At 37.9% G+C, this 12,564-nt stretch overlaps 1 protein-coding gene across 1 annotated transcript; it reads left to right on the plus strand.

Annotated features, from left to right (window-relative positions):
* The first annotated feature begins 8,236 nt into the window (after nt 1-8,236).
* Nucleotides 8,237-9,463, plus strand: LOC147628011 (uncharacterized). The gene has a single exon (XM_086814982.1). The coding sequence runs from the start codon at nt 8,312-8,314 to the stop codon at nt 9,191-9,193; it is 882 nt and encodes a 293-aa protein (XP_086671108.1). The 5' UTR covers nt 8,237-8,311; the 3' UTR covers nt 9,194-9,463.
* The last annotated feature ends 3,101 nt before the right edge of the window (nt 9,464-12,564 follow it).

Below are 12,564 nucleotides of genomic sequence, written 5' to 3' on the forward strand. Positions count from 1 at the left end.
ATTAATGTTTTTAATCAAGCTATGTGCACTGGTATGTATCACAATTAATGTGTTTGATCAGCAATGTATGTTGGTATAATATAGTCATAATTAATGTATTTAATTAGCAATGTGCATTGACTAATGTTATTTTAGATAAAGGCAATGATTAATCATGGGTGGAACATGTGGTGGACCATTATAAGATATTTTAGAAGACATGTGAACACCTTTTATGGTTTCATATTTAGGCATCAATATTTTTATAAGGCTAAGGCCTCATGCTTTTGTACATACCAAATAGTCTTTTATACTTTTTGGAAGGCCCAAGACTTTATATTATTGCTTGCTATATTGTTGTAGAACTTTTACGCTCATAAACTTAAAAGAACTTGTGCTTTGTTTTTTGGAAGTTATCTTTTTAAAAAGTAAGTTATTTCTAATACATATAAATACATACATACATACATACATATATGTACACACATACATATATACACCAATATATATGTATGTGTGTGTGTGTGTGTGTGTGTGTGTGTGTATACATATATATATATATATATATGTATATGTATATGTATATGTATATGTATATATGTGTGTGTGTGTGTGTGTATACATATATATATATATATATATATATGTATATGTACATATATAGATATTTTTTTCTTGATGGGAGGGAAGAAATATCTATATAATTTCTTGCTTGTATGATTATGTGCACAAGGGCATGTTGCTTTAGCCATTGCATTGTTGATAGGTATTGCTTGGCAAATGTTTGTACATTACATTCAAGATTCAAGATACCTTTGGAGCTAAATAATTGTTCAACTTGAAAAATCCTTGTACATGAATAGCTTGTAGAGGTTTTGAGAGTTTATAGGCTTATTAGTTGGGATGTGGCTCATATGATTCATCATTTTGCTTTTGAAGCATTGGATAGGAGCTTACAAGATGTACTATTTTTAGATAAGTGGTGGCAAGGTTGTATTATTGGGAGAGGGAGATTTTAGACAAAATTTTCTTGTCGTTTGTGAGAGGAGACAAGAGGATATTGTGGATGCAACATTATATCCTCCCTTTCTATGGAACTTAACCAAATTCGTAAAGTTGACTAGAAATATATGAATTTTGTCAAGAAATTCTAATGGAAGTAATGAGTGGGTCATGAAGTAATGAGTGGGTCATGAATGTTGGGAATGACTAGAAATATATGAATTTTGTCAAGAAATTCTAATGGAAGTAATGAGTGGGTCATGAATGTTGGGAATGGAGTGGACTATAGCGGTAATAAGATGATGGCACTACCAACTAACATGGTCTTGCAAAGATCATATCTAAAAGACCTAATTAATTGGGTATACTCTAAGTTGGCTACATCTTATGCTTTATACTTTAGTGAGCGTGCTATTCTCCAAAAAATAGTAAAATGGATATTGTGAATAAAACTGCTTTAGATGCACAACTATAATTAACTTGGGGGAAGGATATCCACCTCACTTCTTGGTTTTAAAGTTAGAAGCCCCAATATTATTACTTCGTAACTTGGACCCAAGACATGGGCTTTGTAATGGTACACAGATGATATGTAAGGCATTTTTCTCTCAAGTCTTGGAGGGTGAAATCATCACCACCGCAATGGGCTACCTTTATATGCACAGAGACTCAACTGCCATTGACCATAATATAGAGACAATTTCTTATGCTACTGGCATTTAGAATGACAATAAATAAATCACAAGGCCAAACCCTCACTATCTTAGGGTTGTATTTGGCGACTCCAATATTTATACATGGGTAATTATATGTTACATTATCACAAGTGAAGGTGTTGCTTGAGGATAATATTGATGTAAAGTCTTTAGGTGATCTTGAAAGTTACACCTACAGACAAGCAACATTTTTTATAAGGAGATCCTGAAGGCTTCGAAGTGATAAGTCAAGATTCTTATTTAAGTTATGGGTTTTGAATTTGTTTGTGAATGCGTTTTTTATATGTACTTTTTCTTTGTAAAACTACTTATTTTTGTTGTTCATATTTTGACAAGTGAGGTCATTTTTACATTGGACATGCATGAGTCAACAATTATAGATTAGTTTTTCTCTATTGTATAACTTTTCATGATTACAAAATATGAAACATGGCGTTCTATACTGTTACATGCACACTATGTGTGCATATACTAGGGGGCTAACCCACATTAGGCTTGTGAGCATAGGAACAAGCTCTAGTGGAGCATGGGTTAGGACTAACCTTAAGGGTTAAGGTTAGGGTCAGGCATCCAAGGGTCACACATGGGAAATGGAGAGTCAAGAGTCACTTAAGGGCCCTCCTATATAATAGGGGCATGGGGCACACTCAAGGGAGGCTTGGGGGCTTGGAGGCTTGTGAGGCCAAGGCTAAGTTATGCTCTCTTGTGTAGAGGATCATATCTACACCTACCATTTCACACTATAGCTACATGCTATTGGATTGGAGTTATACCTCTTGATGGTATGTGACATTAAGATAAAGGTATGATGTATTTCATTATATCTCATGTGTGCATCCCTTGGGCTTGGGGTGGTCGGGTGGATGAGTTTATGTTAGATTTATGCATGTTTATGCATAACAATTATCTAGAGAGAGTTTTAATAGTGGTATCAGAGCAATCTCTAGTTAATTGTTGTTAATTTTTCTATCTTATGGCAATTTTTGGTATTTTTTGAAGTAAATTTTAATATTTACTAACTAAAAATGTTATTTTGTTGGTTTGTGTTGATGATTTGTACGTGGATCATCGATATGGTGATTGGAACGCGTGTTACTATTCAATGGATGAATCGACATTGCGGGGGAATTTCGTGAGTTTAATGCTATTTTTCTCTATTTTTTGTGGTTTAAAATACGCGTCAATGAAATTTTTTACTAAAATACCACATATTTTATTGTGGATATTTTTGGTAGAATGGATTCCCTAAATTTCTAGAAATTTTAGGAATTTTTTTCTAATTTTTTAGAAAATTTTTTGAGCATTTTTATGGTTAAAAATGTATTTTTAATACATTTTTGCAGGTTTTTCCACGGGTATGCGATCAAATTTCTACCAAATTTCTGTTGAAATGCAGTAGGGGGCAGCATGTTGATGCCTGAAATGCAGTAGGGGGCAGCATGTTGATGCATGAAATGCTCTCCCGTGTGCGTGGGTCCCTCTCTGCCTGTCAATTCTGATTTTTCCTCTCCCCCCATGTGAACTTCTCTTAAAAGGGATTTTTAATTATGATTAATTAAATATTAATCATAATTAATATTTAATTATAATTAGGCTTAGTTTAATTAAAAAGATTAATTAAAGCTTAATCAGCCTCCTCTCTAACAGAGAAAGACAGGTGCAGAGAGAAGGGAGTGGAGAAGATGGAAAGGAGAGAAGAGTGAGGAGAGATAATCTCTCCCTCTCCTTCATTTCGACACGTAGGCGGCCGGCCGGGGGGGGGGGATCGTTTTTCCGCCCGGCAGGCTCCTCCCCCCGATAAAATAATTATATAAGCTTTAATGCTTATTATTATTTTTTTTAAATGAGTTTTTAAATTTCAATTAAAAAGCCTTTTTGAATTTTTTTTCAAAAAAGCTTGGAGAAAAAGCCTAAAAAAGGGAGAAATTTTGAAATTTGAGAAAAGAAAATTCTCTGGAAATTTTTTCTTGGTGCTTTTTGGCTTTTCATCTTCCGGGAAACCTTTTGGCTTTTCGCATTCCCGGGAAACCTTTTGGCTTTCCGAATTCCGGAAAATCTTTTGACCTTTTAGATTCCGAAAACTTTTGACCTTTCACATTCCGATTTTTTTTGTCTTTTCATTTTCTCGAAACTATTGGCTTTCCGTATTCCGAGAAAACCGTTGGGATTCCGAAATTTTTTGACTGTTCGTATTCTAAATGCGTTCGGGGTAAATTAAATTTTTTTAAAAATTCTTGAAAATTAGTGAAAAATTAGACAAAGGTTATTTTAAATTTCTGGAAAATGTGGGGTTGGTGTTTGGCATGTGGTCTGTCCATTCGGGCGCCCATGACCATTCAAATTCCTTTAAAAATATATTTTTTGACCTAGAAAATTAAAAAATCCATTAAAATTGTAAATTTTCATTGGATTTGAGAATTATCGGGCGGAATTGAAAATTTCGTAAATGATGGGATTCTTAGGAAAAATTAGGAATTTTTTAGAAATTATTTTTAAAAATCCTAAAAATTGATATTTTTAAAATATCAATGGTATTTTGGCAAATTCAATTGCTAAAAATTTTCTGGAAAAATATAGGTTTGGAATGCCATTAGATAGGTTTGGTGGAATTCAAATTTATTATATTTTAAGGCCCTATAAAATTAGGAAAAATTAAGAAAAAATCATGATAATTCTTTTTCTCGAGAATTTAATATTTTCGAGGGCTATTTAATGTTGAAGTACATTTTCTCGTGCAAACATTAGATAGATGTGGATTATTTGCATATTACTAATACGATTGTACCTCGTATTAGTAGTTATTTCTGTTTGGATTAATTCTAAACGATGTTTTCATGATTTTTTACCATTGTTTAGCCATTCTTTTTGGACATGTTCCTAAATTTCTTCAATGATGGGGCTAGAATCTGCATTCAAAGTGTGTTTCACCTTTGATACTTTTCCATGATAATTTATTTTGTACTTGTTTAAGTGTGGTTTGTGCTTAATTTCTTAAGCCTAAGACAAATTCTATCATGGGTTAGTTGATCTGTTTGTTTTGGTGAATTTTATTGGATGTTTTCCAAGTTTTATATGGACTCATCAGTCTGCCTAGATCACTTGTATCTAGGGGTTTTTTAATGAGTGTTACACACATGTGTTTCACTTGCTTACTTTGGAGTTTTGCTTGAACGACACCACATTCATATACTCCGGTTTGATGAGTTGGCCACCAATTTTAATGCTTCTTTTGGCATGATTAATGTCCATTAGATGGTATGCATTGATTTTTTATGATCAACTATGGTTTTCATGGATTTGAGGAGCTTTTATGGTTTTATCCATGGTTTTATAAGGATCTTTTGGTCTTTTGGATAATATCATGTGCTTTGAAGGTAGCATTTGCCTTCATTTTTTACACTTAATTTTGGAGTATATTGCTTGTACTCTTGTACATATTCCAACTCAAATACCTAGTTGCTTATGTATCTAGGTGAGTTATTTTTCTACCCTAACTTTATTGTTTATTGGGTAATTATCATTCAAAAGGCACCAATAATTCAAAATTCTTTTCTAATGATGCACTCGGAAAGAGTTATTCCTTAATGTAGTCTCAGGTATATAGAGACAGATTTTAGTATGTGGAAGTGTGGGATAAGGCCATCTTATTCCTTTTATACAGGATTTTATTCATATTTCCTAGATGGCATACTAGGGAGTTTCAAATTGTTAAGGTATGTATGGGTGGTATCACGGTGGTATGGGACGCTAGTGATCCCTCACATATATTATCTTATGGGATAATTTGGGCTCAAGATTGTTGCTTTGCTTACATCACTTGGCATGTTGACCTCAACATTCAAAGACAATCTCATTTTCTAAATTCACTGGAAGTTATAGTGTAGACATTCTCTCTAGATAAACTTCTTTTATCTAAAGCCTGCATGTATTGAGATAAGTGTAATCTCGTCGGCATTTTCACTTGTTGAAATCTCTTTCTTTAGAGTTCAACGAGTTTATCTTGTTGTGTTTGGATTAAGGAAATTTGGATTTTTCCTTTGTTGGCATTTCTTTCTCTAGTTTTGTACTTTAGGTGATTTATACAGTCAACTTGATGGTTTACGGATGGACATATGTGACTCATCGAGACATTGATGACTCTCTATGTTGATATGGGTAACTCGGGACGTCGATTATTCCATGTGCAGATGTGGGTATGTCGGGGCATCGATGAATCCCTGGTTCTTGCTATTATAATGCCATATTTTCCTACTTTATTCCAAATGGTTTACAATGAGGAAACTACTTGTGAGTATGAATTGCTATGATCATCCGCAATCTGATGGGCAAACAGAGTGTATAAATCAGATTGTAGAGGATATGCTTCGTGCATATGTCTCTGGAAAAGCATCAAATTGGAAAAAATATCTTTCAATGATGGAATTTGCCTACAATAGTTTTAAACATACGGCTATTGGTTTTAGTCCGTTCATGCTTATGTATGGGTATCAACCCAGGGCACCTATTGATGTCAGTCTTAAGGACATCGAGCTTGATGCATCGAGGGATTTCTTGCGTGATATGCAGGAAATGCTGACCGAAGCTTGGGATTCTATCAGGAGTGCTCAGGATAGGGCACGATTTTTTGCGGATAGAAGACGCTCATCTCGGTCTTTTGAACCAGAAGCGTTGGTTTATTTTAATGTTCCTAAAGATTCTCAAACTTTGTCAATAGAAAAATGCTCGAATTTATCTCCTAGATATTGTGGTCCATTTTGATTTATACATCAGATTGGCACGGTTGCGTATGAACTAAAACTACCTCCAATTGTTAGAGTTCATCCAGTCTTTCATATCAATAGATTGAAAGGGAAACTGGGAGGTGAGGATAACAGAGTTACTCCTCAAGAACTCGTTGAAGTCGAAGATTTATCCTATGTTCCACATGAACCTGATAAGGTACTTGAATTCAAGGAAAGGAAACTTTGTAGTTGACTAATCCGTGAGGTTAAAATTAGGTGGAAAGATAGGGAAATAAAGGATTCGACTTGGGAGTCGGTTGATATTGTTCAGTGCAGTTCTTCTTCTTTTTCATTGCAAGAGTGCAATGTTTTGAGAGAGGGAAAGTATGTTATATGCACATTATGTGTGCATATACTAGGAGGCTAACCCACATTACGCTTGTGAGCATGGGAGCATGGGAACAAGCTCTAGTGGAGCATGGGTTAGGACTAACCTTAAGGATTAAGGTTAGGGTCAAGCATCCATGGGAAATGGAGAGTCAAGAGTCACTTGAGGGTCCTCCTATATAATAGGGACATGGGGCACACTCAAGGGAGGCTTGGGGGCTTGGAGGCTTGTGAGGCCAAGGCTATGTTATGCTCTCTTGTGTAGAGGATCATATCTACTCACCTACCATTTCACACTATAGCTACATGCTATTGGATTGGAGTTATACCTCTTGATGGTATGGGACATCAAGGTAAAGGTATGATGTATTTCATTATATCTCATGTGTGCATCCCTTGGGCTTGAGGGTGGTTGGGTGGATGAGTTTATGCATGATTTATGCATGTTTATGGATAACAATTATTTAGAGAGATCTTAGGGTTTTAACATATACTATACGATGTCTCTATAACGCCACCTTTTATTTGCTCCTATTTCTGCGAGACATGTTCATCAATTATGATTGATGCTCATATGGATGGGTAAGTATAAATGCAATTATTTGATTAGACATATTTATACATAATTATATAACTGATGATAACTTTATTATGAGAGTTATCAACGAAGGCTTGAAGATGTATGGAATTAGTGTTGCAGATGAAGAGTGGGGAGTTTATTTATTTCGATAAGAGATGGAGAGATGTTTTGTATCCTTTGAGGAGTATTCAGTACTTGTCAGTTTGGTGTTTCTTACATCCACTATCATCTTTGGTATTCTATATGATTTTTTGTTGTTAAAGCTCCTCCTAAACCGTCTACCCAGTTTTCTACCTTTTTCTATCATACGAGGTAATCTTGGTTACCTTTTTCTATTATATGAGGCAATCTTGGTTACCTTTTTCTATTATATTTTAGCTTTCTTTTTGAGGTTTTAGTGATCGTTGTATCCTCTCTCTGATATATCTTTTCATTCATCAACAATAGAATTAGAACAAGGTTATCGATCACAGTCATACAATATTCAGCATATTGCAGGATAGAGGATCGACCATTCTTTCAAGCAAAGAATTGAGCTTGCTGATTAGGGTTTAGGGATTCAAAAAATTTATAACATATATATTCAACATTTTTAAATATGATGCTAACTTAGATTATTTTGATACATTTGGGACTTTTTATGCTACATTACTATGATATCTATTTTCGCTCCAAATTCAAGTGAGACACAAGTGTAATTTTGGGGTGTGTATATCTCATAATTTGCACATGGAAATTATTTTGTGTTGTCCCCAACATGACGTAAAATATACGATTTCTCGACTAGAATTCTTTATTCTACACATGCATTTTCCATCTATAACTATTTTGTGTCCCTGTTGAGAAGGCTGATTTTCTTTTTCCCTACCGGAGACAACAGTAAGCACCCTTTAGAACATCTTTGATCGATCTAGGCAGAGAGGGCGATGGCGTTGCTCCTGGGCCTGATGAGCTATGCACCAGCCATCCTCTTCTTGGCTTTGGGCTTTTGGCACCTCATGTGCTCGTGTGCTTCATGCACGCACTTCCCATCTGCGTTTATTGCGCGAGCCTGGCACCCCATCTCAAATCAAGCCGCCCTTAAGCACGGGGAGCTCTACTTCCTCCTCCTGTCCCTGCCGCTGGCCATGGGCTACGAGCTGGCCATGGCCACCAACTCCGACCCGCTTGTGAGGGGCAGCACGCCCACCTTCCGGATGGCCACGTTTCTACACCTCGCTTTCCTCCTCCTCGTCGCCCTCTTCGTCTCCATCTCCATCTTCACTGCGTTCAGCACCACCAAAAGCAGATCCCCCCCTCCCCCTCACACCACCCCCTTTTTGCTTGCCGCCCTCGCTTTTGCCTTCCAGTGGAAAGTCCTCAACTTCGATGCCCTCATCACACCCGGACTCGAGAGTGAATGCACCGCCCTTCTCGCCCATGTCGCAGGCATCACCTCTCTGCTCTGCGGCTTGCTAGCCTTGCAGCCCCACCTCTTCCTTGCAGATATGTGCCTTGCCATGGCCATGTTGCTGCAAGGGTTTTGGCGCCTGCAGACAGGACTCTCCCTTCATGTGGACGCCTTCATCCCCGCAGGTTGCCACCGCCTCTTGAATGTCCCCGGGTCGGTTGAAGGCTCCACTCAATGTGACCTGGATTCTGATAGGTCACGGGCAATGATGCTCATGGACCTCCTCTTCATCTTCCATACTCTCTTTGTGGTTCTCGTAACAGTTATTGCCTATGGCATCATTGCCAGGGGGAGGAATTGGCAGCAATCAAACAGAGCTCATTTGCACATGGAAGCCCTTCCAAGATTCGAATTGTAATGCAAGACTAAGGAAGCCTAAGATGGGAGCAGTATACAGGTAATGTCTTGTCTATGTAGAATGCATCATGCAGGCCATATGTATAAAACTACCATGATGTACATTATATCCCATGCCATCATACAAGGAAAGTTCAGTCCACTCGCTCGTGGATATATCCCAGTTGAGGATTCCTTTCAATGTGCAATGATGGTCATGGCCCTCCTCTTCAATTGTAATGCTTTCTGTTTGGTTCTTAGAGCAGTGATTTCCCATGGCATTTCTGATAAAGAGAGGAGTTGTTAGCAGTCAAGGTGTGTCCTTCGAAGCTTTGAATTGTAAAGCCAAATGCAAAGTAATACATAACAATAAATCCATAGGCTACCACTTGAACGAGCTTTTTCTATATTTGGTGATGCATGCATGTCATTGGAAATAGTAGACATGATGGGCACCAGGTTTAGTTTTCTGAATAACTCATTCTACATGAGTGATAGCATGGGGCATAACATATATTGGGGTTCAGCTAAACACAATTGTCATTCTTAGACACTAAGCATTTCAGGCTCAGCTCAGATCTCCACCATCGATCAGAAACCTGTTATGCCACGGAAAAGGCATGTTTCCGTGAGATGAAAAGGCGCTTCCAATCACAATCTTGAAATTTTTGAGGTGAGAGGTGGATCAATCAACATTTGAGAACCTGTTCATTGTGTCAGCTCCTATGCATGACTCTTAGGAATGGCCTTCAGCAGCCAGCTGCTCCCAGACATGAAGCAAGCTTGGCTCCCACATCACACGTTCCAGCTGGGAACAGCCAGCCGAAAGCCATTCCCTGCCTCATCGTACATGTAGAATCTGTGCTGGACAGTTATATTTTCCTGTAACTCTGATGTGATGATGTCAGGCTGTGAGCAAACTGCAGAAAGAAGCATAAATCTGTCTGGAGGTAGGGAACCTCCTTTGGATAGATGTTTCTGGCCAGAGCAGGCGAGCGAGTTCCTTCTCTGGGAACACTTGTCCAAAGTAGGCTCTCAACCTTCATGCACCGGCTTGCACCATTACACCTGTCCTTTGCTAGCTGTGTAACGTGGTGAGTTCCTGACAGATTCTTGACAAATGATTTGTTGAGAGGACAAGGCTAGAAGATTCTCAGCCTGTGATTGGTGGAGCCATTTAATGTCAGATCCTTTTCAGTATTTGCCAAGTTCTGCAGCAGGAATACATTGTGATTGAAATGTACATGTAACCGCACAACAGTATGGAGATAGATGTTGTAAATGCCAACAACTGTTGCAGTGGAGTGGGTTTCTTATGACTTACCTTAAAAATTATGCATGTGTATTGTTGAGAGTGCAATGTAATGTAGCATAAGCGTTTAACTTAATGGAGATCAACCTGAGTTGTCCAAGGGAAGGTGCACAGATACATGGAAGAATTCAGCCAGGGTAGCATTTATGAGGTGGTTGGCTCTAGGCAAAGCTAGAGGAAAGCCTTGGGAGTTGTGCTTAAAGAAGAGCACCATTGGCTCTCAATTCAGTTCCACAGGCGGAGCATTAGGCATGATTATTTTTAGCAAGAGGCGTACTTGTGTTAAGGGAAGGGGATTGTAGGCATGGGGACAAACTGGGACCGATGCACGGTTCTCGAACCAAACTTGGAGTGGAATCAGAGGAATGACAGGTTTTCAGTCAGTGTGTCAGAAGTCAAGGAGTTAAAATACAGAGTCAATAGTCTAGGGAGGAAGGATGACATGTTTCCAACCTATCATCAAGTTTAGCACGAGGGAATACAGGTGGACATGGCTAGTCTCCTAGTTAATCCTTGATTAGATAGCAAGTCTAAGGCATTTAGTAGGCTTTGTCAAGAAGTCCCAAAGGTCCAAGGAACAATCGGCCAGGTCATAAGCCTTCAGACAAGGGAACCAAAACTGCAGTAATGATATTTAATGATTTTTTGTGCTTATTTCTGGCCATTGACAATAGTTGGTTTGTTGCAAAGGTAGCCTAGGAGCTATAAATAGCAAGTCATAGAAAGTCATTAGGTCATCTGATCCCCACCATGGGGCAAGCCAAAGTCAATTCATAGTCAGTTCTTTAGATAAGTTTTCAATCCACTTTTGGAAGGGCAAAGACCATGGAAGTTGTACATATATACACTCTTTTGAACCTTATCAATATACAAAAAATATAGTTCATCTCTTTGCTCTCTCTATCTATTCATCACATGTTCCTAATCAGTAGGCTTAGGGTTGGATTAAGTAGATCAAGGCTTTCACATGCAACAATTGGCTTGCTTTGTCTTCAAGATAGTTTGAATGAAATCATCAATCTTTCCCATGGCTACATAAATTTGATCGAACTTCTCTAGATATTGAATAGGATTTCGAATTTCATCAAATTTGGTCATCATCTTTGAGGTATGGATTGGCTTTGCTTTATCTAACTCTGAGCCTCTAGGTATTATGTTTGTGGCAATCTCTTTTTCAATTTCAACTGCATATCCTAAGCATGTCTTCTGCAAAACTCTTTGTTTTAGGGTTTGGGATTTCTTGCTTCACGGGATTGGGTTGTGCAAGGGCACTCGTCCTACATTGGCTTGATATTGAGGCTGTTGGCTCACTGATGGGGAGACACATTATGTTGATATCCTTGTGGATCCCTTTGGTTTGAGGTAGCTTCGAACATTGGCTCTTTACTCTTCTACGTGTTATATTTCTCTTTCGAACAGAGGAGAATTGGAACTTGGTTTCGTAGTGAAGATGCTTCTTTAATGAGCTTCAGTGAAAAAATTGGGACTCTTGCCTGCACTTTGTGTGTGTTTGGTGTTGTGTATTGAGGAACACTTATTCCTAATGATACATCAAAGGAAACATATCTCACTTGTTATAATTGCATTTTTTGGGTTGCTTGTTGGTTGTGGTCAGATTGGGAAAATTTCAGCTCAAGATTGACACCAAATCTTTGAAACATTGTGGTATCTGACATGGTTTGACCACTTCTTAAGGGAGTGAACCTTGAGGTTCTTGGCCTTGCTTTTGCTTTTACACTAGAGCTTTGTCTAAAAATAGAGCGGCTTGATGCGTTTTTTTACAAAGTTTATGGTGATGTTTATAGAGTCGGTTAGTGAAATTGGGGCTTTGAGGACCACAACGGCTCCTATTTTCAAGTGTCCCGTTGTTCCTCTGCTCAAGTTTGTGTTTAGTTGGCTCATTTCATTCCAAAGCTCCTTGCTTGAGGTGGATCGAAAAGAGTTTTATCTTCTTAACAGGAGAGTGCTCTATTGAGTGCTAGTCGTTTGCTGGGACTTAAGGTTGGGTGGATTTAAGGAAGTGTGGTTTGATGTAGTATAGTTGATTGTATTGTCATTTTCGATAATTAGTCTAAATTAGG

The sequence above is a fragment of the Cibotium barometz genome, chromosome 20 (assembly GCF_041138505.1).
Source record: "Cibotium barometz isolate CiBa-2024 chromosome 20, ASM4113850v1, whole genome shotgun sequence".
Taxonomy (NCBI): Eukaryota; Viridiplantae; Streptophyta; class Polypodiopsida; order Cyatheales; family Cibotiaceae; genus Cibotium; species Cibotium barometz.